The following is a 25,497-nucleotide window of genomic DNA, read 5'->3' on the forward strand; positions in this document are numbered from 1 at the left end:
CTGACAAGTGGCACAGACAGAATAGCTAGTTGGTTTTTTTCCCCCCCCCGTAGTCCCTTGTCTTCTAGCTATTTTTTTTTGTTCTCCTAGCTTTTAGTACTTCTGTGTCACTTGTGGAATTAGATCAAGAAACTGGAAGATAGTATTTCCTTTTTACTGCTAAGTGCACCCTTTACCTAGAGGCGTATCTGAACTGTCAGGCACATGTAGCTGTTTGCACATGTTCCTTAGGCTTACCTGTGCCTGTGGTCTCATCCACAGCTGTGCAGCCCTTGTACAGTTCCCCTCTTCAGATTTTTGCTTGGGTGCTGTTCTGGGGAGGCTGCTGTGCACATTCGGACCCTGACACAAGTCCAAGCATCATCTTCTGCATCTGTTGAAGATGCCACTTCTGGAAGTGGAGACCTGATAGCACAGCTGCCTGTGTCCTGTGGTTGATGTCCTCCTTCAATGGAACAGAGCTTTATCAGTATCTTTCCAGGTCTCCAGCCTTGCTGTGGGGGCTCTGGTTTGCCATTCACCTCACTGGGGATAGCTGGTTCATGTTGTGCAAACAGGCACTTGATTTGCACCTGTCTGAAAAGCAAACAATTGTAATCTGCACAGCTCTTGGTTTTTTTTAAAAAAACTGTCAAAATGCCAGTGTGATGCTTCCCAGTTCAGTGTTCCCTTGGCACTGGGTGGTTTTTCCAGAGTCTGGGTGAATGTGCTTCCTGCTTCCCAGGGTCTCCACTTCTTAGTCAGGCTTTTCCCTTTAGAGGTGCTGTCTTGCTTCGTGTCTCAGGCCACTCTCTGTTGACCGGAGCTTACCTCGCAGGTAAAGATACCTTAAAAGCTTATGGTTTTCCTCTTTTTTTTCCAGTGTTCGCTGTTGAGACTTTTCCTCAGCTTTGCATCTTTTAAGATAGAATTTCTCTTTGCATGTGTTTTGCTTCCCTCTGCTAGTAATTCCTATTTCTGCTCACACAGACCTTTTCTGGAGAAGCTGATTTCTTCAAGAGGAACACCTTAGAAAAAGTGCCTTTAAAAACCTTGCAGTCTGTCATGGAACAGCTTTTTAAAAATACTTCCTGCTATTATACCACAATAATAGAATGTTGCATTGATGTGTTTAGAAAGAAAACAAGGCTTTGATTCTGCCAGTGCTTCAGTCAGTTGGTGATTTCTGTGCAGTCCCTGAAATCCATGTGCTGGGTAGGTAGGTAAAGTCGCATATTTTTAAGCCCTTGTAGGCACTGCTTAGACAGAACTTTTCATCTGAGTTTCTTACCTGAAAGTGTTATGCAAGAAGACAGATGTTAGATAACATCTCACCTGAGGAGGAAGGCCAAAGAGAAAAGTTTAATAACTGACCAGAACATCCTGGTTTGGAGAGTTCATTTGTGGATGGCTATTGGAAGACCATTCACTGAAACAGGTCCTTGCAAAGTGGTGCAGCTCTGCAGCCTTTCCCATCACTGGAAAGTTGAGGTGGAATGTTTGCCCATATGATTTCCCCCTCGCTTGGGATGGGTGGGTAGTGTGGTTCCTGTGTGACTCTGGGCAAATTGCTTAGTGTGTTGTTTCAACACCAAAACTCTGGAAGGGAAATCTAAAAAAAAAAAAAAAAAACAAAAACATAAAAAAAAAAATAAAGGAAAATCAGAAGAGCAACATATCAGAAAATACCTAATGGGGTGAAATAAAAGACAGAGCCGGACTCCTCTTTGTGACACACAGTGACAAAGCAGTAGGTGATGGGCACAAAACTGAAATACAGGAAATACCACTCAGACATAAGAGAAACATGTCTGCTGTGAAGAGTGGTCAAAGACTGGCAGAGGTTGCTCAGAGTGGTTTTGGAGTTTCTGTGCTTAGAGACATTCAAAACCCAACTGGGTACGGCCTGCTCAAGGCCAACCCCACGTTGAACAGAGGGGATGGACTAGATGATCTCCGAATCCCTTCCAGGCTCAGTAACTTGGATTCTGTGATTGTTTTCCCTAATATAGCTACACTATTAGCCAGGCTGTCCTGAGCTTTTTAAGTTTCCAGAATGCCTCACAGAAAAATATCGTCTTATTTCTAACACTTCTTTGTGCAACTTTTATTCCCTCCATATAAAGATGGTGGTTCATGGTAAGTAGAATACCAAGTATTAGTTGGTTAAATGATGTTTCTCCTGACTTGTGTTAAGATACTGAGTCTTGTTGGAACCAGTGTTGTCAATATTTAGGTTTGGATTTTAGATGTTTAGTTGTCTGCCTGATTAATCCGTTTGTATCTTAGAGCAAGAGGTATTCTATGTGGGAACACACCTACACTAGTTACTAAATACTTGTGCCAAATCTTATTTGATATCCAGCATCGTTAAAATTTATGCTTGTGCCATCTGCTCTTTTCTTTATCACTTGTCACATGAGTGGTCATATGAATGTGTACTCAAACTGTCACAAAATATTCCAAGGAAATGTCAGAGAAGAGGAAAAATGGCAAAAAAAAAAATTATTCTGTGTACCTGGACTCTGTTACAAGTGTATTATCTGCATGGCATTTAAACCATTGTTTTGAAGTTGGAGTATTGCATAATCCCAAGGTGTAATGCTTGAAGGAAATAATGTGCGTGCATTGTATTGAGATGCAAAGAAATTTGTGCTGAAGCTATTAGAACATCAGTGTTCTTGCTAATGCTCCAAAACAATATTTTCACTATTTTATAAGTTTCCTCTTCCATATGATGCCCTAGGCCAGGCTGATGTGAATCATGATGTAGGTTCCCCATTCATTACAGTGGGACTTTGTCTGAAAATGTTCTAAATGGCTCCTTCCTCACCCAAGTTAAGATAGTAAGATATAGAGAGCTTACATATACTTACTCTGGTGAATAAAATACTCTTTTCTAGGCTTAATACTATCCATTTGGAACGCTGAGAGGAAAATATAGATTTTGATAATGATAGATCTTACAAAGCTTGGAGGTGCAAGTAGTCAGCGTTGCTCAGATTATCTTGCCAAAACTCACTCATCTGCCTATAGGTCAAACTAATTCTTTGCATGAGGCCTTTAAAGTGGCAAAATTCTAAAATCTTTTGTTGGGCTGCCTTTAAAGTGTGACAATTCTTTTTGTGATCTGCAATTAATATTTGTTAGGTTCAACAATAACTTCTATTGATCACAAAAGACTTCAGACAGTTGTCAGGGAGAGGAGTGTCTTTTTTTGACTTAAAATGTCACACCTGATTTTTTTTTAACACTGCTCTCAGTAAGACACTGCTCTTGAACACTATTTGATCAATCCTATTTTTGTTTCCCTTACCTGCCTGCCCCCTGCAAAAAGGGTCACATCGGTTCCTCCTGCAACCTTTTATCCTTTATGTTCATCCTGAAACATGCCTGTGGAAGGAGGTAAAGGGGAAAGAGACTCTTATCAGGCCATGAAGGGGAATGAACTCAGAGGCACTACACCAAGGCCTGTGTATATATTGTTGAAGCTGACAAGTATAGGAAATTGCTTGGAGTCTTCTGGGAAAAAAAAAAAAAAAAAAAATTAAATTATGTTTCCTAAAGTTGATCTAATACAGTAATGCCTGTTTAACTCCTGAAGCTTGAGTAATCATTTTTTTCAATTTTGATTTGTGGTCATATTTTAATTTTAATTTAAGTATATATATGTATCCCTCCCAACTTTATTGATATAACTTTCTTCTTATCTTTGCTTGCAAATACTTTCAAGCTTCTTTGTGGAAGAGTTCTTCGAGTTGTTACAATCTGTTGTATTCTGGACTCCAACATATAGTGGAGCTGCTGGACGTGAACATGAGTAGTAAGCTGAGAAAATTACAGGATCTAATTTCCTGACTTGGCTTTTAATTATAAGTAGATTTTGAGCCAAGGGTATGGTTATAATTTGAAGTATAATAATGAATCTTTGGGGTTTACTTTATAAAGGTTTTCAAAAGGGCATTCAGAGCACCAAAACGATCTCTTTTTAGACTGACAGGGCCTCATCAAAAGCCTATTGGAGACAGTGGGAATATCTCCTCTCTTAGATTTCATTCAGGTCATAAATTCAGTTCTGCATAATGGAGTATGTTAGCAATTTGTAAAGAGTTTATGAAGCTTTTACCAGTATCTTGTACCATATCTTTAGAAACATAGGATCTGCAAGTCACCTTTTCTCTGTTACATGCAAACATTGCAACTTTTGAATTTTTGCCTCTTCAAAGTCACTGTGCAGTTTCATTATGTTATTCCCACTAGTTCGCTTTTATCAGTGTGATTAATCCAGCTTCCTCCAAGGGAAATTAAATTTTAAAACTTCGAAGACTGCTGTTCTTTGGAAGTAGTGGTTTCCAAAGTACCATTGAGAATGAAGAGGAAAAATTATCTGCATGTGTAGCATGAGCATAACTTCAGTGTTTTCTGTATAACCTTCAGGGTTTTTCCTGTGCAAATTGATGTAGAATGTTATTAAAGTGGTATTTCAGAACAGTCTGGTTTTAGAGAGAATTTGGTGATGTTTAAGTTGTGTTGTAATAGAGTAGTTCAACTGTTCAGTAATATGGTTAATTAATCTCTTCACTTTTGTTCCTTATTTTAGGAGCTGAAGGTTCTAAAACACAAGACAAGAAAGTCACTTCAGGACAAAGTAGCACCGGAACTAAGCCAGGTACGCCATTCCACATGCGTCGTGTTATTAGGTCATTTGCCTCAATGGTGTATGGAGAACAGCTGTCATCTTAGGAACTTTTCAAATGTTCACTCTTATCCCTGTCTTACTGTTTCAGTCAAAACTGGCATCAGTGACTATATTTAGTTAGGCTGGAATCCCTGATTGTTTGCAAAGAAGCAAAACTGAAAATCTACTTCTATTTTAGTACAGCTTAGGAATGAGGGTTTAGAAGTGAGACAAGGCAACAGAAGCCACTATACTTGTGTCTGTGCTTGCATGAGTATTATCTGCTGTAAGCAAAGATTTACAGCTTTGTATAAATGTGCTTCCGTGCAGACATTTCTTCACTTAGCGCAAAGCATCCTTATTCTGTAATACGCTCTATGCGGTGGGCAGATGTTTGTCATTACTTCACTATACCTGATTGGTACATTGTGGGGATTTAATTTCATGTTCACTTACACAGTCGAAAGCATATGAACTAAAATGCCCAATGTAGTCCTTGATGCCACGAGTCTGTTGCACTTGCGTGCTTAGACCAAGATCCAGAAGAACACTTAAATATCTAAATTCTGCCTGTATAGCAATTCAGGTACACCCAAGTTTAAAATATGCAATTAATAATCTTTATAGATGGCTGAGGAAGCAGAGGTGCTTATGATGCTGAGGACTAGACACACTGTAAGCACGTTGTTTCAGCTCCTTGGCAGCCTGGCAACTCAGTGGCTGTTTTGTACTGACTGACTCTTCTATGTCCCCAAACTGGGTACTTTTGGCCTATGTCCCTAGAGGGAAGTTATCCCAGTGCTGTCTGCATTCAGATCCCACCTCACATGCTCTGCCAGGCAGCGCTGGGTCCAGCACAAAGCACAGCATTCATGGCTGCTTTCAATCAGAAACGCAATAGGAAAAAGAGGAGAGAACTTGGATAAGATTACCTGCTTCTGTGGCAAGACCAGAACTTTTGGTGTTGGACAGTGTTCAATATCCACCTTATCCTACAGTGGTTCAATCCCAGTTCTCATTTCTCAGGAGGGTGTCCTAGCTGCTCCTGTGTTTCATTCATCTATGCTGATGTGGAGAAAGGAATGTAAAATTCCTGGGGCTGGAGAGAGGGAGGGCAGAGGCATGTGTGCAGGGTTTAGCTCTGCACCCAACTGGGGAGAATCCACATTGAAGAGAGAGTTCCTGAGATCTGGTGGTTTGATTTTTTTTTTTTTTTTTTTAAATGGTGTTTTTTGGGGGGTGTGGTGGTGGTTTTTGTGTGTGTGTGGGGGGCTGTGTTTGGTTGTTTTTTGTTGTTTGTGGTTGGTTTGGTTTGTTTTTTTTAGACTGCATATGAATTTGGTGTCAAACAGTATTTTGGTTAAAAAACCAAACAGTTTGCAGCAGGAGTGACAGCTGTCACTATAGACAGTGTCATTATTGGCTGGAAGGTGTCTACAGGCTGAACAAGTATTTGGAGTTCAAGACAACTCTGAATGTATGCGTAGCAATGCAAAGGGAAGAGACTTTGGGATCCAGGCAATGCATTTTTTCAAGTAATGCTGTGGCTTACATTTCTTTTTCGCTGCAGCCACCCCTGTGAACTAACACAGGAGCTAGCTGTTGTGTTCCACTTGATATCTCTTTTAGTTTCTTTAATACAAGAAATTAGCACCCTGGATGTCCAGGGCAGAAAGGAAGGAGTCATTTGTGAGAAGATATGGAGAGAATTATAGATGGAAATAAAGAATAGTAGTAGTCTGACTTTTGAAGTCACATTGAGTGCAGCTGATAGTAACCTAAGCCACAAATATGACCATTACTAAATTAGCAAAATTACAACCTAATTTCTAGAAATGTCAATTGTGCTTCATAGTTCAGTGAGTATTAATTATATAGAAGATTTGAAAAGCTTGTATTTTCCATTTGTTAATGTAATTAGGGATCAAAAATGACTGACCTTTCAGTGCTGAATATCTGCAAAATACCATTCATGGCTTCTAAGCTCTCTTAAATGAGAAGTAAATTCTTAAAATTAATTTCCAACTAACCATAAGTGCTGGAAGTTAATGAAAAATACTGTTTTCATATGTAGTTTAGAGGCTTAATTTCCAGCAAAAGGTACAAAATTAATTTCCTTTTTATATAGAGCTATGGCTTATTCAATCTTATTATGCCCTCTCAGGCATAATATTAAGCTGAGCATGAGTTCATGTGCATTGTGTCATAACCGGACAACTTCTACAGCAGCATGTGGGTCGTCTTGGAGTGTTCTCTGTAAGGCTTTGCATATGCCTAGTTATCAATTATTTCTGTAAGAGCTGAGGAATAATTGCAGGATTTGTTGCAAATTACATGTTTCCCATCTCCTTGTGCAGCAACTCAAAGCTATTGCCTGATGACGAATGCAAACAAAAGAAGAGTACAAAGTACTTTGTGTGTTTGTCCTGGTATTCCTACTGAATAAGAAATGCCAGTCCCGCAGGGACGTGCCTGGCAAGTTGTTAACGAGCAGAGCCATGAGAAGTAAAATGGGGAGCAGGCCCAGTGAACTTTCTTGTTCTGCCACAGTTTGAAGCTAGTGAAGCTGTGTACTGGGGGTGTCAGCAAATCAGCTGGATTCAGAATGCAATTGCTGGAGGTTGGGCTTGTAGCCAAAGTATGAAGGATCATTTTTCAAGGCTTAGAAAAGACATTTAATTAACTGTGTAAGATTTGCACCAGTAATGTATGCTTCCGCTTCTAGCAGAGCAATGGCAATGCTGGCCTGCTACACGGGTGTTATCCCCATCTCTGTGCCAATATTGATTTAGTTCTTTGTGCTCAGGAATGTATGCAAAATAGCTTGTTACTGGAGACATAGTTACACACTCCATAGCTTGCACATTAATGTGAATTCTTTTGGTTTGTTCTAACATCCCTGGGTGTTGGGAGGGAGGCTCTGTGTGTGAATACTATCAGGTGTCTGATATAGAAAAAATAATTGGATATCTTCAAAAAGAATGACAGAGGGCAGCTTTAAATATTTATTTTATTCCTTCTATTGCTTACAATTAGGAATTCTTAAGGGAGACCTATTTGCCTGTCCATGTAACCCTCATGCCTCTTTGAAGAACTGCTGCTTCTCCCTGACAGGAAAATATCTACTCTAAAGTAAAGAGAGGGAAAAAAAAAAAAAAAAAAAAGGAAGGAGAATAGTACATTCTGAAAGAACAGGATTTTGTTATTCCCCAGTATCTCATCATTCTCTGTCAGCTTGATGTTACATTGACTTTGCTGACAGCCCTTGAAGGGAATTCTTGTTTTTGAGGGGAATTCATATTGGGTGTGCATTATTCCACTAGCACTAGTTACGCATGCTACAGAAATTCATGTTTTGTGAATCTCCGTGCCAGCCACAATAGTGAAGGAATATTACTACCCTTTTGATCTGTTTCTGCCTGTTGAAGAGACTGCATGCAATCAGCACATTTCTTAACTTCAGCCAGATGTTTATCTACACCAGACATCAGACAAATCTGTGCAATGCATGGCCAGGTATAGTCTCATACATCGCAACACTGTGTGCTATTCAACCAACATTAAAAGTTTGATCTGTACCTAGGTGATGGGTTGATGATCTTCATCTTTGCTGGTGACTTGTTCACTTGTTGCACCTTTCATTGGGACTATTATGTTTGAACATTCTTCCTATCAGCTATGCAATGAGTTTTCTCCTTGCAGCTGTTACTTGGCGTCACTGTTGATGTTATTAGTTGGGGCTGTAGTCTCTGACTGTTGTTGAGATGATAGTTTTTCACTGATGAGAGTTCAAGAATATTAATAATTAAACTGAAGCTACTTGTCAGTGAACTTTCATCCAAGAAATCTTGTCATCCTGCTACAGAAACTTTTGTTAGAGTGTGAGATGTGCATTACTGATTTTTTTTTTTTTTTTTTTTTTTTGTCTAATGCAAATAACTATTCAAAAATCTGTCTAGCACATCCTCACTTCAGGGATTTATTTTTGCATATGTCTTTAACCTCATTTTTATGACCGATGTTATTATTTTGCTAGTAACTTTTTTCATAGGTATGCAGTCTATGCACCGGGAGGCTGACTTTACGTGTTTTTACAAGTTGTTTACTCTTGTATTTGCACTGAATAGTGAAAAGGATCTGTTGTCTTAGTTTTATGTGCACTTCCATGGTGACAGTATTCTTGGTAGTTCTTTATCTTAAAATACTTAAAACCTGAGTTCCCCTCAATACTAAAATAAATCAGACTATTTCTTTATACCCAAAAATCTTTTTTCTTTTATTTTTCTGTGGGTCTTCTTGTTTACTTGTGTTTTCATTCAAAGCAGACTTTTTCAGTGGTAATGAAAAAGCATAAGATGAACAGCTTTTCAGGTTTAACAGAACAGGCAAAGGATGAATAGGAAATTAGTTTTGGCAGCATGCTGAGATGAATTGGTAACTTGGATTTTGTTCCCTTTTTGTCTGGAACAGGTCCACTGCTGAGGCTGGAAGTAGGGTGCTGCGAGCTGTTGAGCATTTTGCTCACTGAGCAAGTGATGCTTTTCCAACCAAGTCCAATTTTTATAGTCAAGCCTGGGCTCTGACACAAATTTTCATATTATTCTTAGTCTTATTACTGTGATCCAAGTGGCCAGCTGAAGATATTTTTTAAATATATCATGTAGCTAAGTTTCAATTTACAGGGATAGTTGAGGAAATTATCACCTTACTTTACTGGAATTATACCAGTCCATGCCTGTGATAAACTGTCTTAACATGTTCACCAGAGCTTTTAACACACATGCACACACGCATATATATATATATATCTGTGGAGATCAATTTCATATTGTCTTCAGATGCTCAGCCAGAACTGCTACAGTGCTTTGATCCAAACTATTTTTCTTGAGTAGTGAGCTCAGTCAGCCTTGTGAAATAGGGCTTATTGGCTTTTTTTGAGGCAATACTGGTGGGAAGAGGACGCTGCATTATAATAGAAGTTTCTGTGGATGCATTTTGGAGAGATGTTACGGAATAACAAACAGTGTTTTGTCAGAATGTCCTCAAGTGAGTGAGTTGTTATAGGCTTGGAAACAAGAGAACTTCTTCCGGGGTAGGAATTCAGAGTTACAACTTAATCCATTCTTTGGGAATGTTTTACGTCTTTATAATTAGAATTTCTTATCTATTTTTTCGTAAGATAGATTTCCAGAAATGAGAGCTACTTTGAAAGTAGAATAACTGGAGTTTTTTAATGATAATTCTTCTAAAAGCTTGTTTATAGTACTATTTGATTTTATGCTATATGTCTAATATTTTCCCCATCACTTCATTTGCAGACCATCCAACAATACTAAGGGTTGATGACAGGCAACGCCTTGCTAGAGAACGGAGAGAAGAACGAGAAAAACAGCTAGGTAAGGCTTACTCTGGATAGTTTTTTTTTTGCTGGGGGTGGGGAGAGATGTTTGTCTTTTGTTGTTGTTGATGGATTTTTTTTGTTTTCTGGGGGTTTTTTGTTTGTTTTATTTTGGGGTTGGGGATTTTTTTTTTTTTTTTTTGTTTGGGATCTTTTGTGTGTGTTTTTTTGTTGTTTTTGGTTTGCTTGGGTTTTGTTTGTTTTTTAATGAACTATCATCTGCATCCAGTGTTTTTCCCAGTGCATGTCTTGGGATTAATCATTCATATACCTGTCATTTACCTATTACTTTACTTTTGTGAATATAAATGAAAAATGGGTTGATTTCTGAAATCATGCAAGGAAGCTTCACTGATGTAAATAGAATTTCAAGTTTTAGAGTTCTTTCTACCAATTAAGACTAGACTTCTTAATATGCTGAATGCATCCTTTATTGTCATAAAATAGAATTGCAAAATACGTTGCCAATGCATGGTTTGAATTTTTCTACATAAGTTTGTATTTTTTTCAGGTAAAACCTTTAGTAGACATCAAATACATGTACTCAATATCTTATGCATGCTCGTGCACAGGTTACATTTTATAACACTGTTCAAATGAGTTTACTTAACAAGCAGCTGGTGATGGGCAGTATATTGAGCGAGGTGGTAGGAGAATTATAGAATATGTGAAGACAAATTGATGGCTTTCTGAAAACTATTTATATGCCTGACTGCTACAACAATCTATGGCAATTGGGAGGTAGGGGAGCACAAGTATTTCCTATTATTTTTTGCACATTCACCCCGATTTCTTTGGATGCTGCATTGTTCTTATGGCCTGAGAAACAGAAGTTATTTCCATTTTCTATCTTCTGTAAGTTTATAGAACTATATTATAACTCCAGCAGGGTTACACTGCTTTTTCTTACCTGGAGAGCAGTGATTCATTGCCACTTATGTCTTAATGGCATTAATTTCCCTTCTTCTTTACAGCACCTTGTAACATGGTACTAGCCATGCATGAATCACTAGTGTTGTTCTGGAGCGGCAAAAGAAAGCTTTGGTTTTGGGTTGCTGAGGGGGATAACATGACGGGATGTTTGCCAATCCCGAAACAGCTGCTCCTGGAGTTGAGGCTGATGGTATGCATAGGCTTAGTTTCTTCAGGTTCCAGAGCAAATGGAGGATACTAGCAAGTTTTAATTAATTTTTTGTAGATTACACTTCCATGTCTTGAATTTGTTATTTTTTCAGGTTCAGTCCTTGTGTAGTAACAATGCTTTACTCAAGTGTAGAGAGAGATGCTTTTCTTAAGCTTTCCTGAACTCTGATTTTTCTAGCTATTGATAAATGACTATCTCTTACTGGAAGGACATGACGTCTGTTGAGAAATGTCATTTTGTGTGATATATTTTAAAAGCAACATTAAACTGTATGGATTTTTTTAAGTTGACATGGAATCCTTCATTCCTGAATGGAAGAGTTCTGCATGTCTCCATGATGTATGAGTGTATTTTGTGTTGCATCAAGAATTATTTGCAACTAACAAGAAAATTTAAAGTCATGTTGTACTTTCATCTGTATATTTGTGTTCTAACATCATGATTTAGGAGCTGTCTCTTGAGATTTGTGTTCCAGTACAGCAAAGAAATTATTTTTACAATGGCATGCAAGCTTTATATTTTGTTTTTAGTGCAGAGTCTAGATAATCAGTCACTCATGTCATGTGAATCATAGCAAAGTAGTGCCTAAGCTGTCTATCTTAAACATCAAGTTGTGTAATGTCGTTACATAAATGTGTTTTGCTGAAAATTAGAGTTGGATTTTGTTAATACTGGGACATCAGCCATGAGAGTAAAGCAACTAAAGGAAAGATATTTTTTAAATAGAATTAAGTTTGATTTAAACTTAATTACTTTTATTTTGATTCAGAGGATCTGTCAAGTTTAGTGAAGGCTTCTTTTTAAGCAGAAGTTGAGAATTTCTGTCATATCTCAAGGGAAATTATTCTCTGCTGCCAAAAAAGGACAATGTTCAGTCCTGTAAGTGTAGAGCTTGTAGTAATCAGTAACCATTTTGTTTTGTACTTTCAGTAGCTTGAACTGCAGGAGGTCGTGTTGTCTATCTTTTCACAAAGATTAAGTTGTTTGACCCTTTTGAGATTGTGTGGAGTACCAGTCTAATAATGATTATATTTCTTTATTGGGCAATGTTCTGACGTTACAGGAGGATTTGTTTGAGAACTGGTTTTACCCCCTTTTGTTTACTCTCAAGCTTTTGTTTGTTTGTTTGTTTTTGTTTTTTTTCAGGTTCTGCTGTGCTGTGATAGATGTAGCTTTCACTAGTAGAATAGTTCAGTATGTGACTTGCTTTCACCCAGCAATGGTATTTTAGCAGTCTTATTTTACTTACCATACTTGGGTCTCTACCTCTTCTCTTTTTAAGTTAGGGTTTAGAGAGTAGAAAAGATGAGTTCTGTCTTTTTTGGCTGGATACACATAGCATTTGTGTGGCAGGACTGTCGGTATCTCCTGTTTCCTTAGGATCATGTTATGCTACCTAATGAAAAAGAATAAAAAGGCTTCTACAGAAATTCCCCTTTTACCTTAGTATATTCATGCCTAATTTTGGAACTCTTTTAGGAAACGTAGAAGGCACACAGGGACACATATGCTGTTTTGGCTAATCAACCCACAAAAAAAGGAAGGATTGTTTAGTTCCTTCACTGTAGGAAAGGCATTGCTTTTGAAATGCCATCCAAATACCCCTGAAAGATAAATTATTTGGGTTTTTTTTCTTTGCAACGTGTATTTTTCATGACTAATAAGCTGTATGGATTTGGAGGTTTTTAGCTTTATTCTGTTCTTAGACTCACCTTTTCACGTGGGCAGAAATAAGGGAATTGCTTAGCAGCTGTGCTTCAGGACTTTTTATTCCCCTGACCATTTGGTAATTTTGATATGCACATTGAGACCTCTAAAGGATTATTAGGGTAATCTTTACCCTTTGATTCTATAAATAATACTTCCAATGTGTCACTTGCTCTTTAGTAATCACATTTGCGTTTTGTACTGGTTTTGCTAGCACTCTCTCCCACAGTCCCTGTGCACGAAGTTAACATCTGTCCATTTAAAATATAAATATTGGATTTCTCTGTGTGAGACCAACCGTCATGGGTTGTACAAGACCGGAATCCCAAGTGAGGCAGTGGTAGGTGAGGTGACAGCTGTCAAAGGGGGCTGTTCTTCCAGGAGTGAAGGGAGCTGTCACACTTCGCCTGGCTCCAGCCCCGCACTGTGGTTCCTTCTCTGCATGTGTCAGGCTGACTGCCTGCGTTTGGCACCAGAGGCTGTGTGAGACACACATGTCAGAACTGAGTTGTTTGTGAAGGCAAGCATGATAGATGGCCTGGTCAAACTGGTAAAGTTCAATACAAGTTTCTGCTCTTTTAGTAGAGGGGCTTCACCTTTACCTGTGACATATTGGTTGTATGTGTACTGGCAAATTAAACAGTGCTAAAGAGCATTCCCTGGTGCTGAAACTCAATTGTTCTTGCTATTAAACTGTTATGATGGATCCTGGTAGGGTTTTGACTCCAGCCCCTAGTTATCCCCTCACTGATTCCCAGGCGAGGTTTGAGAATTGGCAGGAGAGGCTGATGGGCTTTTACTCATGTTGTTTGAGTACTGTTGCTATTTCTGGAGGCTAGAAGGCTAGGAGTACAGGTGAAAGTTTTTGTATGCCTATTGGTCTCTGGGCACATTCTATTTATTAGCATAGAGCTGGTTTTCTATAACTGGAAAGAAAAATCAAAATATGTTTTTCAACAGGAAATGTTACTGAGATTTAAAAATGGGTTTCATTCTGATGGCCTTAAGTAGTGGCCTAGAAAAGAGGAAGAGTTGGGTTGGGAATTCGTGTTTTTACTTTGCAGTATCTCAGTCCCTGGTTCTTGAGAAAACCATTTTACATCTTCTATCTGTGCATATTTTACCTACATGAATCCTGCATGAAGACTGACCTTGTTGTATCACAGTTATGATCCCGACAAGGACAAAGGGCTCATTCAGTTTCTGGCATTGGGAACCTGCAATACTTACAATGCATAAGCATCGAAATAATATTTTAAAAGAACACATTTGAAAGTGATCATTGGCAAAATATCACATTAATAAAAATTATTTTTCTTTTTCTGTCAGTGAATTCCTTCTGGCTTTTTGTCTTCTCTGACAGCTGGGGACAGAACTTTATCCAACATTTCCACAGTCAGAAGCCCCACAGAAACTGAGAATCAGTGGGCCTAGAATATGAATCATTTTGGGATATCCTTAGAAAACTTAAGTGTCAGAAGGGTTTGTAAGACAAGAAAACTATTTTTAAGGAAGATTAGTTTAAAAATTTCTGGGCTGAATGTCCCTCAGAGCATGGCTACTAGGAAAAGGCTGGCTTAGGCAATCTAATGCTAACTTCAGCTTTAATTACAGCTCTGAAGTTCACCTTTTAATTTATTTAGTCAGCCATTTCTGTGGCCTAATGGAATATTCCCATTTTTAGGTACAGTTAAAGCATCACTGATCCATTTTTCTGCTAATGCAGCAAGGAGGTGATCACAGTCTCAGGCAGCGCGGAGCTGGCACAGTGAGGAAAGGTGAAACAGCGGTCAGAGGAGAAAGCGATTGCTGAGGTTATTGCTGTAAAGTCAGAAAATATAAAGGCTGGAAAGATTGACAAAAGCTATAGGATCTTTACTCAGGTGAGCTGTCTGTCCAAGGTGGATGCAAAAGGCAGATGAAGAAAGTGCAGCGCAAGACTCATCTGCCTTCATATAGGTAGTAAACCAGAAGTGAAAGAACTAATGTGAAGAGACAGCAGAAGGGACTGCAGAAGAGCTGGGGGGACTTTCTTGCTTCATATGGATAAACAGAAAATAGAAGCTTTGACACTTAATGTATGCTCCCCCTTCCCTCACAGCCTAAAGCCCCTGCAAAGAATTGTTCTCTGTGTGTGTGATTAGGCAAAGAAACTATGAAATTATTTCCATAAAGGAATTGTGCGTGGTTTGCAGTTAACATCTATGTTAAATTAGTTAATTCTAGTGTAAAGTGGTTGGTTTAAAGTCTTACATGTCTCTTAATATTGGAATGTTTCTTGATTGACCTTGTTTTCTTTTGATCTGTTATTTACTTCAGAGGTGCCAGAAATACAGCCTTAATTATGTTGCTTTGTAATGTAATCCAGCATCACTAGTTTACAAACAAGTAGAAGGTATTAACAGCATGTCTGGGGCTCAATTTCTAAATCTTGTTTTTATGCTCTAATTTTGTGTCGTATCACATGGCTGTGTTCAAGTTTATAGATTGTACTAAGTAATGAGACAGAACGAGGATCAGATTGTGACTTTTCTTTGTATTTTCCAGTTTTGACATAAATATTCCTATGCTATTTCAGCTTTTAACACGCAGGTACTAGTTTAACAACAACCAAGCTTTCTTTGAATGATTCTTGCATGTTGTCACGACAGTGTGTGCTATTACAAGGGAGAAAGGTATCGTGACGTTGTTAAGGCTCGGTGCTAAGTAAAAGCCTTTTTGTTGGACTGTACCCATGCTGGAGTACAGCACTGGCTCAATACTCAGTGTAGATCTTAGCACAGCTTCTGGATGAGCCATCATATAAGTGGGTTTTTTCTCCTTCCACATTCTGCAAGTTGACTGCTCTTACAAGTTGACCAGACCTTTTAGTGGTGTCTTTGGTTTCCTGTAGGCTTGTCTGCTGATTTCTTCTATCAGAAATGCATTTGATGTATGTGTCTCTATGAAACACAGCTTGCTGTGCTTCTAGAAGCACACCTGTGTATTCAGAATAGGGCTTAATATTCTTATTTTTTTACCTTAGAGTAGACTTTTTTTAACCCTTAAGTAAACTTCAAATTTTACACTGGAATACATTTTGTTAATTTCTGTCCGGGGTAGCAGGAAAAAAGTTTCTGCAAATTCATAACTAGGGTCATGAGAATGAAATGAAAAGATTATTTTAACCTTGGTTGTTTTTTTTCGATAAGACATCATCATATGTCTAAAGACACTAACTTATGTCACTGTATGTACCTACCTTGTAGATGTCAAAAACCTGAGCCCTTATGTTCATGCAAGAATGTCGGTAGTTCATATAGGAAGCAGTGAAAACAAAGCAGATATTCTTCATTGATTATCTAATAAAAGAAAATGTAGTAATTAATACTTTGTCTCCCCCCCCCCCCAACATTTAAAGGTAGGATATATTATTTCCCTATCTCCAGAAAAAGTTAAATTCATGAAAATAGATATTACACAGATACATTGTAAATCATGCCTTTATATACTAGTTAAATACTTGGTCTATGTATTAATAGCTTCCTCATGTGAACAGATGGGTATATATTTTCTGCCACCTTTTGGTTGTAACTTAAAGGTGGTAGAAAGAGGTAGCTTTTGTATGTTTGAAAACAGATCTATTTTTTAAAATAATTTATTCCAGCGTAACCCGTCCATTTGCCTAGGTTAATTCATTAATAATGTATGTTTCTGTTACTGAGCTGTATTTCCTTATCAAAAAGTAAGATCTTTATCATCCCTTCTCTGAGGAGCAGGAAGCTAAAGATCAGTGTTCCATACAGAGGTTTACCATTCTGATTGTCTTCCCAGCAGTGAGAGGATATGTGAAAGTTAACTCTTACATACCGAACCATAAAAATGTTTTCAGTTCGAATACACTATTTTCATTATTTTTCTAAACAACGTGACAGGCTGAAGCCTATGGAAATCACCACAAAAAATGCCCTAAGAAGGCTTAGCCATTTACATTAATGACAGAAAGAACAAACAGCCTCCATGTCTTTTACAGGCAGATGAATATTAAAGAGACATCAGTTAAGAAAGTTGTTGGGGTTTTGTTCTGTGCTTTTTTAAATTTCTCATGTCCTTCAGGAAGTGCTTTATTTTCGGTAGTGAACCAATGAGCTTTTTGATGCTGGATTGCTGTTGTAAGCAGATTCTGGGCACAAAAGATCCAGAACTTCTCAGGATCTGCAGATGACTTTTTGTCTCACAGCAGTGGCTTGTCTTGCTATGGTCATTAGTGTCTGTACATAAGTGACTATTGAGTAATAGCCAACATGCTGCAGCAAGATAGACTTTTGAGATACCTACTAAGGTCCTTAAGTGCTCCTAGCTTTTTCAAGAAGAAAGGGTGTTTCAAACCTGCAAAACAGTTTGACTGTTTTGAACAACTACATTGTTTAGGTTACTTAGTGTGTTGAGGGTCCATGTAACAGGGTATGTGCGCTGTTAGATTTTTTTAATTCTGCTGTATAGCACTGTGGTGACAGAATGCTGTAAGAACCTAGAACATTTCCTATGTGAAGGTGGGTCTAACTTAGATTGCAAACGTATGATATTGCATAAGGGAACAATCTAATTCTACTCTTGAATGTTTAGCAAGGGAAGCAAAAGCTTATAACAAAGGTCAAATTATGCAAATTTTGCATGCAATAAATGAAATGGACTCCTGATTTCCTTCTAAGAAAAATAAAGGAGATGGTTCTAATTTTTTTTCCAAGATCCTTTTCTGTGATATTTACAGATAGACAAATAATAAAGACTTGAAAGTAAAACTAATTGTTGTAGTTTGTGCATGTTATAATAAAATAAGCCCATAAAATCATATAACTTTTTAAATTTAAAGTATTACAAGCTCTGCTTCTATAAGTATCTGTGCGATGCTATCTGCAGAACTGAAACAAACACTGTAAACATTTCTGTATCAGAAATGTAATGTAGCAGTAAACTCAAATAGGAAGCAATTTTGAAGATAGAAACTGGTAGGAAAAGGAAGTAATTATACAGAAAGAACAGAAGGAGAGAGTAATACCATATCTTCCAGGAATGTCATTTAACAGTTATTTAACAGTACTGCAGTCTAGCACTAATGAACAATTATTTGAGGAAAAGGAGGAAGATAAAAACCTAGGGTTGAAATGCAAAAAAAAAAAAAAAAAAAAAAATTTATTAAAAGTATTCTGTTGTTCACAGTGAATTATTAGTTGAGTTCTGTTCAGGCCTGTAAACTCAGGCCCTGAATGTGTCTGTCTTTCCTTTTGTGTCCTCATGAGTAATAGGCATGATTTCCCAGCTTCACTGTGCTTTTTATGAAAATTCTGTCTTCAGGCAGGCATTCACTATATAGTAATTGGTTCTGTTGATGGAGGAGAAAGGACTAATTTTTGGAGAAAATATATCCTAAGCTAAGAGTATGACTTGTCAGAGAAACAGTAATGTGTGATATTGCTCAAAACAGAACTGCAGAGGTCTTTGACAATGAGACAAAAACTTTCAAATTTGATTTATGCAGAATTAAGTAATGACTGAGAGCTTGGGGCAGAGGCTCTTATAAATCTTTGCAATACAGAGAAGCCATATTCTGTAACCCTCCTTTTAGGTGTAGCATGGGCCTAAATTAGTCTGGAGTCATAGTCTAGTGTCATCAAGGTGAAATCAGCTTTTCAACGTGTATTGCATTAATCTTCTGTGAAATTCAACAAGCTATTGAGCCCTGTCTTGCTTCAGGAGAGCTCAGGCAGGCTCTGCTGCATCAGCCAGCATCCCCTTTCTGCCCCATGACTTTCTCTGGTTTCAGAAGCCCCTACACCCCCTTGGCACCATATCTGCTCCCCCACCTGCGCAGGCTGACCTATCTCCACTAGGATCAGCTGCAGGTAGGAGTGTGGGAAGAAAGAAGGCACGGAAGCAACCTGATTTTAACCAGATTGTTTCCTTGGCCCACCTGCTCTCTCAGTCCCGTGAGCAGCATTGTTAGAATGGGGAGGAGGAGTACAACCTCAGGCTCTAGAGGAGGTCAGATGCTGCTCTTCTTGGTGTCAGCCAGAGCTTTGGTTAAAACGGTCATGAAAGTCACCAAAATGGGTAAAAGTTAATACAATTTTTAAATGTGTGTGTTTTGGATAGGGAGATCTGAAGTGGTCCTATCCTGTAATAATAAGTGCTAACTTTCTCTGAAATTTTCGTCAGAGATTCGGGTGAAATGAGGAGTTAACATGAAATATTTGCAGTGCAGAATTCAAATATTAGCGATACTCTTTATTCTTTTTCTCTTTAAGTGTAAGCACTTCAGAAACGTATTTTGCCAGTTTTTAGATGGTATTAAAGATAAGTTGTTGGGGGTTTTTTGGTTGTGTGTTGGTTTTTTTTTTAAGTAGTTGTTTGAAGTTAACTGGGTTTCTGCTTTTAGAGAATATTATCTGCATTTGCTGAAGAAAACAAGAGAAATGCACATTGAGTAAGTGTAAAGAACAGTATGGTTCACTGATGTGGCTGACCGTTCTTGGGCTGACCCTATTTTGCAATCCGAGTGTGCAGAAGCTAATAGGAAGAGCAAGCTTTTGCAAAAATCACTACCTTTCTGGTGACAGGCTGACAGTGGTTCTGCCCAAGGCGCTGGTTAGCTAAGCTGGACTGTTGAGCAGAAGGCAAATACTAAAAGAGAGAATGGTACCTCAGAGGTGACATGTCTTACACTTCAGTTGTTCAGAATGTAACTCAAATTGTTGAGTGGGCTCTTTACTCAGTCTTCTCTGGAGCTGGGCAATAGAAAGACAGCATCGTGAGGGGTCAGGTAGTCCCAGGAGAAGGGCAGACCATAGTGAGAGTTATCTCTCTGTCCATCTATTCTCCTGGTGAGCTATTGGCTCCCAAGAAGGGGCAGCAGATGTACGTTCCTGCTTTACAAATTAGTCTTGCATTTGGGATATATTTTTTGTAAGGTAGAAGGAGGAGACTTTGCGGTTTTCAGCTGGCCTTGAACTGCTTTTTTCTGCTGTGTTCTGCTATCTTCTGCCTTACTTTACAAGTCCTTCAAGTTATTTAACTAGTTTAGCATAGAAAAGTATTTCTATAAATGTTCTGGTGGCTCTTGCATTAGTATTTCACATTTATAGGTGTCACTTGTCACACCTATTGTTAGTAATTATCTAAGTGACTGCAGTGTTCCTTGTTGTTGTAATTATTCTAGCTATGATTGTTAAATTTCCTGCTAACATCTTGCTGAACTTTCACCCGTCTTGCCAGGAGGTTGTCTTACGGTTACTTGTAGCTGCTGAAAAAATATCTCTCTGGGAGTTTGCATAGCAAAGCTAAACATGCTGTCTGCATTTCCTAGCAAATTATTTGACATCTGAAATGGTAGAAAGCTGTTTTCTTAAGGGAGATGCTTGACATATGAACTGATCTACTTAGGACAGAGATTTTTCATGAGGCTGCATATGCAAATACATAAGGTTTAGAGTGCAATTTAAGGGAGCAGGGGATTTGTTTGAGTTAGGTAGGCAAACGCAGAAGAGCAGTTTGGTGAAGGTGAGTCCTAGTGCCATAAAAAGCTATTGCAATGTCTGCTCTGACCACCTAGAGGCATTGGGTTTTTTTGGTTTTAGTACATGCTTGTGTCCACACAAATCTCTGTTAATTGAAGGCTGGAGTTGCTGTTCTAGAGTATGTGATTATAACAATAAGCCTTTCTTCCACATAGAAACTATATGCTCAAATAATTTATTTATTTCTGATGGTGATTCACAGTATGTTGAGATAAAATGAATGTGTGACTAGGGTACACAATGTTTTAATATGTGAGGAGATATTAGGATATTATATATGTATGTCTTAAGAAAATGAGTTCAAAAGTTTTTTCATCTAGCTTGGTTATTCAAATTATATTAAAGATTTCATCACATGTAGCATGTTAATACTTTCCTTTCTGATTTTTCTCACAGCTGCAAGAGAATCCATCTGGTTAGAAAGAGAAGAGAGAGCCCGGCAGCATTATGAAAAACACCTAGAGGAACGCAGAAAGAAGCTAGAAGAGCAGAGATTAAAGGAAGAGAGAAGACGAGCTGCTGTAGAAGAAAAGCGAAGGCAGAGAATAGAAGAAGATAAGGTCAGAATAAATGTCATAAACACTCTTCAGCTTGCTTTTACTATAAGACACGGTACTATTAATATTTTTCTTTAAGTGTTGATGGAAAGAATACAACATAAGCCATGATCAGTATGAGAAAGCATGCAAAAAAAAAAGATTTTAAGCCTTACTTGCACAAATGCTGCTTCTTAAAGTGCCCTTTAGGAATCAAATGCAGCTAAGTTGAGCATGTCTGGGTTACAGTGTATGGCACTGCACAAACTTATGCAGCAAAATATAAAATGTGTTGGTGTTTTATGGTTATCTGTCAATTCTTAGCTGTTCAGTATAAGGGTAGCTAAATACTAGTTGACCTAACATAATCTTTAAGACAGTGGGCGTGTAATGAAATATGCTCTTGGCTGATTTATATAATTTAAGCTGGGAACTACATGCGGTGTGATGCCATGTAAGTCAGCTCATCCCTGTGTTTTTTTTGTTTCCTGTCTCTCCCACTGTTCTAGTATTTAGTAGGTGGGAGATACAAGGTGGAGAGTAGCCTTGGGTGTGTTCCTGTAGCGGCTGCCACTGTTTTTCTCTGCAGTTCTGCAGGTCTCAAACAGATCAAAAATTACAGTTAATATTTTAATGTATTTATGGTTTAATTACTGCTTAGTCCTGTTCTAGTGTGTGTCTTAGTAGGTAGCACATAAGCTTGAACACAACTCCAAGCTGCCTGCTAGATTTTGTTAATGGAAGGTAGCAGGGTTTGATGAGAAGATTAAGTTAAACACCCAAAAACATCCAAATGTGTTATCCTGTCATACTGAAGGAACGCCATGAAGCTGTTGTACGTCGCACAATTGAAAGAAGCCAGAAGCCAAAACAAAAGCAAAGCAGGTGGTCCTGGGGAGGAGCGCTGCATAACCGCATTAATAACACAGGTAAAGAGGGAGACTTGGTCTGCTGGCCAGTTTCCCTGCCCTGCCAATTAACTGGAATTTGCTTTGCTTCTGTTAGAAGGAAAGATTATTGTATGTTGGGTTAAATTCTTTGTTCTTGATCTTACTATTGCTAGCAATACCATGTTTCTGACATTCTTGTGTAGCAAAAAAAGATAACAAGGAGAAATCTAAACAAAAGTTAAAACTTGTTTCTGGAGTTGAGTAATTCTATAACTCTGTTTCACTACAGCTTCTCCCTTCTGCTTTGCTGTTGTGTATGTATGTGTGTGTGCTTCTGCTGTGTCAATCTTGTCATATGAGCTACTATGTGCAAATGCCAAATATCATGGCTTGAAAAATAAATCTGGTGGAAAGGACCAAATACTGAGATTAAAGCAAACACAAGGAGAGAAAATTGTTCTTTGTACTAAGCTATCTGTATCTTGCACAGATATTTTGGGAGATAGAATTACAGTTCTTCCCCTAGAAAAACTTAAAGATGGCCAAATTAAGTTTAAATGAATTTTAACTATATCCTTTTCCCCCCCCTCAGTTATCTTCTCTAACTTATCCCACCAATCATTAATGTGCATATGCTCTGTTAAACATTACTCAAAGCCAAAAAAGAGAACTTGTCTTTTATTTCTTTAACCAGAAAGCAATACTTGGAATTCTTCTCTTCTTACTCTAATGTATACACTTCAATGTGTCTATCAAGGAGGAAAAAAAAAAAAAAGCGTGGAGAAAAGAATCCTCTGAAATCTTTTTCATATACAAGTTCAATAAACAGTTGGTTTTGTTTTGCTTTTCATAAAAGGTTACTTTTTTTGCTTAGCTCTGTATAACTTATTTGATTTTTATTTTCTTTACTGTGAAAAATCATTGTCTTGCATTCTATTCCTAGGTTATTTTTTTGAATCATCATTCACCTTTCTCGATTTAGCAGGCCTGGAGCACCACTTCAGAGCTCTGGGTGGTGCTAGAAAACCTGGTACATAATTGCTGTGGTTTGTTGATTCCTTTAGCCATAGCTAGCTCTCAGGAAATGAGATCATCAGTAACTAAATCACCCTCATGTAGTTGCAATGCATGCTTAACATCATGCTGGTAGATTAGAACTGTTGTTCATACCAGATTTTTTTCATTGTTCTTATTTTTACTATTGGCTATTACTACTCACTGACTCTAAAGATTGGGCACAATTCACTGAAATGAAGTGTAATATTCTGTCTACTGGAATCCAAGGAGACCCAATTTAAATATTTTGGTCTTATCTAAAATAATTTTGAATACTACATATGTGCAGGTTTTACATTTATTTTGTGCATGAATACAGGCATATAACCAGCTGCATTGGCTGATGTGTTGCTATTTCAAATTTTTTTAATTTTTTTTTTTTATTAAACAAAGAAACCAACAGTCTTATAGGCAAAATGAAATTAATTACCTCTTCTACATTTATAGTGTTCATATTGCCAACACTTACACACAAATCCTCATGCTGAATTTCATTCACTTAAATAAAGTTTATGGATACAAGAGTAGTGTTGGCATGTGGCATGCCAAATCCAAGAGGTGACTTTTTTTATATTGTTATTTGTCATTGTCAGAAAGCTGTTTTATGTAGTAAATCCTTTATGCCAAATATAGAAACTTTTTGGCTCTACTGATATACTATACAAATGTAAAGAAATCAAAATCTCCATTCCCACAAATATTGTTCTGACAAAGATCTGTGGCACGTGAAGCCCAAGTATTGTCTCCAGCACCATTTCACACACAGCACTCTTCAATATACCCCATAGATCAATTTGGGATAATCTTGCCCAGCCTACAGAGTTCTTGTTCTTAGCTATAATGTTCAGATTTCTCCTTTTAAAACCTCTGAGTTTTATCCCCCTTCCAGGGCCCAGTTTACTGGTTTTATAAACTCACAGAGTCATTCTAACATTAGATGAAGTGGACAAATAATCACATGGGGTGGGGGAGAATCTTTCTTCTCCCCAACCAGTTGCAGTGAATCCTATATAGTTTGTAGATCAGGAGAGGGTTGAGGTATTTCTACGAAATACTTTGTATGCAATGAGTATACCTAATCCACTAGGTCAGAACAGGTACATACAATGTTGATATACTTGTCATAAATAAACAATTGCAGATACATTTCAGCAACATCCTCCTTAATGTTGTCACTGTCCTGAGTTTGTATTTGCTTCCAAAACAGTATGTAGACATATTTTTGCACACACAGAATATGAATCAGCAGAGCATTTAGGCATACGCTCAAGCCTTGTTGCATTTCAACATGGTTGAATGCTCTGCTGAGTAGTACTGAGGTTCAGCACATACTAAAATGTAGGCAAAAGCAGAAATGACTCTTCCAGCACTTGCCAAATGTCAGATTTCCAAATGGAAACTAGCAATACAGGCTATGTAGTTGATGCATGTAGCATTTTTCTGAGATAATAGGATATAGGTGACCTGTTCAGCTCATTCTTCCTCTTCTTCCATTGCCATCAACCTCCACGTGACACAAGCATGTGCACAAAGTGTGTGCAAGAAATAACCATCCCATCCTCAGTGGGGTACAGATGCTGACTCTGCAGCAGATGCGCAGGCAAATGATGTCGTACTGCTCTAAAATGTACAGAACCTAAAAGCAAAATAAAACCCTTTAGTGTTATATACCAAGCATGTGCATTACCGAGTAATGTCTCGTCTTCCACAGAGATTTGTCGTCTTTAGCTGCTCAGCTGTGTGCTGTTTTGGATTGACTAATTACAGCTTCATTCACAGCAGGTAGAAAATGATTCTGGGATGGGAAGTTTAGCACTTATACATAACCACTGGATTTTTAACTAAATCTTTTAATTCCTTTTGTGCTTAGCCTTGCTTCCCTTGTGTACTAGTCTTCCCTTAATTTTTCAGCATTGTATTTTCATGATACTGACCTGCCCAGTAACAGTGCCCTGTGCACCTTTCATTCAGGAGCAAAGGGCTTTTTTTATCAATAACTTCACATTTCCTAGCATATCGGTCCTTCTCTGAAGCTTTCTGTTCTAAGTCATGAGCAAGGTTTTTCTGACAATATTGAAAGGAACAAGGAAATACCATCTTGTCTACCAATATCCTCTTGAGATCCTCTATTAAGTCCTTGGATTGCAACCTAATTGAATGATAATCAACGAACAGAATATTTTAGATGTTTGAAACCTAAATGGTGTTGTGCCCAGTCTTTGAGTCACCTGTACAATGTCTGCTGAGAAGTGCATTCTGTTTTGAAAGTTCTTACGGTAGAGCAGGAGTGACTTAGTCATGTTTTCCTCCTTCCACTAGTGAGCTAGGAACTTGCACTACTGCATGCGGGCTGTCAATTAGCATTATTTCCATTTGTTTTAGATCCAGACAGGAGGTCTGTTTCAACAATGAACCTTTCGAAACATGTTGATCCAGTCATTAACAAGCGGCTCTCCTCCTCATCTGCAACATTACTAAATTCTCCAGACAGAGGTACAGTTTCAAAGGAAAAAAAAAAAAAAGCAAGAAAGAATGTTCTATATTGATGTATTACTT

The 25,497-nt window shown here is 38.0% G+C and overlaps 1 protein-coding gene across 6 annotated transcripts in view; it reads left to right on the forward strand.

Moving 5' to 3' along the window:
- MAP7 (microtubule associated protein 7) overlaps window positions 1-25,497 on the forward strand; it is a gene marked incomplete at both ends in the record, with an annotated part of 119,366 nt that overhangs the window by 62,161 nt on the left and 31,708 nt on the right. For all 6 annotated transcript variants that reach the window (XM_082047913.1, XM_082047914.1, XM_082047912.1 and 3 more), the window contains 5 exons: window positions 4,580-4,648; window positions 9,976-10,053; window positions 20,856-21,019; window positions 21,813-21,924; window positions 25,324-25,434. In XM_082047913.1, coding sequence (XP_081904039.1) covers window positions 4,580-4,648; window positions 9,976-10,053; window positions 20,856-21,019; window positions 21,813-21,924; window positions 25,324-25,434 — 534 coding nt within the window. The remainder of the gene's footprint in view (window positions 1-4,579; window positions 4,649-9,975; window positions 10,054-20,855; window positions 21,020-21,812; window positions 21,925-25,323; window positions 25,435-25,497) is intronic.

Source organism: Streptopelia decaocto (genome assembly GCF_964273445.1).
Source record: "Streptopelia decaocto genome assembly, chromosome: 3".
Lineage (NCBI taxonomy): Eukaryota > Metazoa > Chordata > Aves > Columbiformes > Columbidae > Streptopelia > Streptopelia decaocto.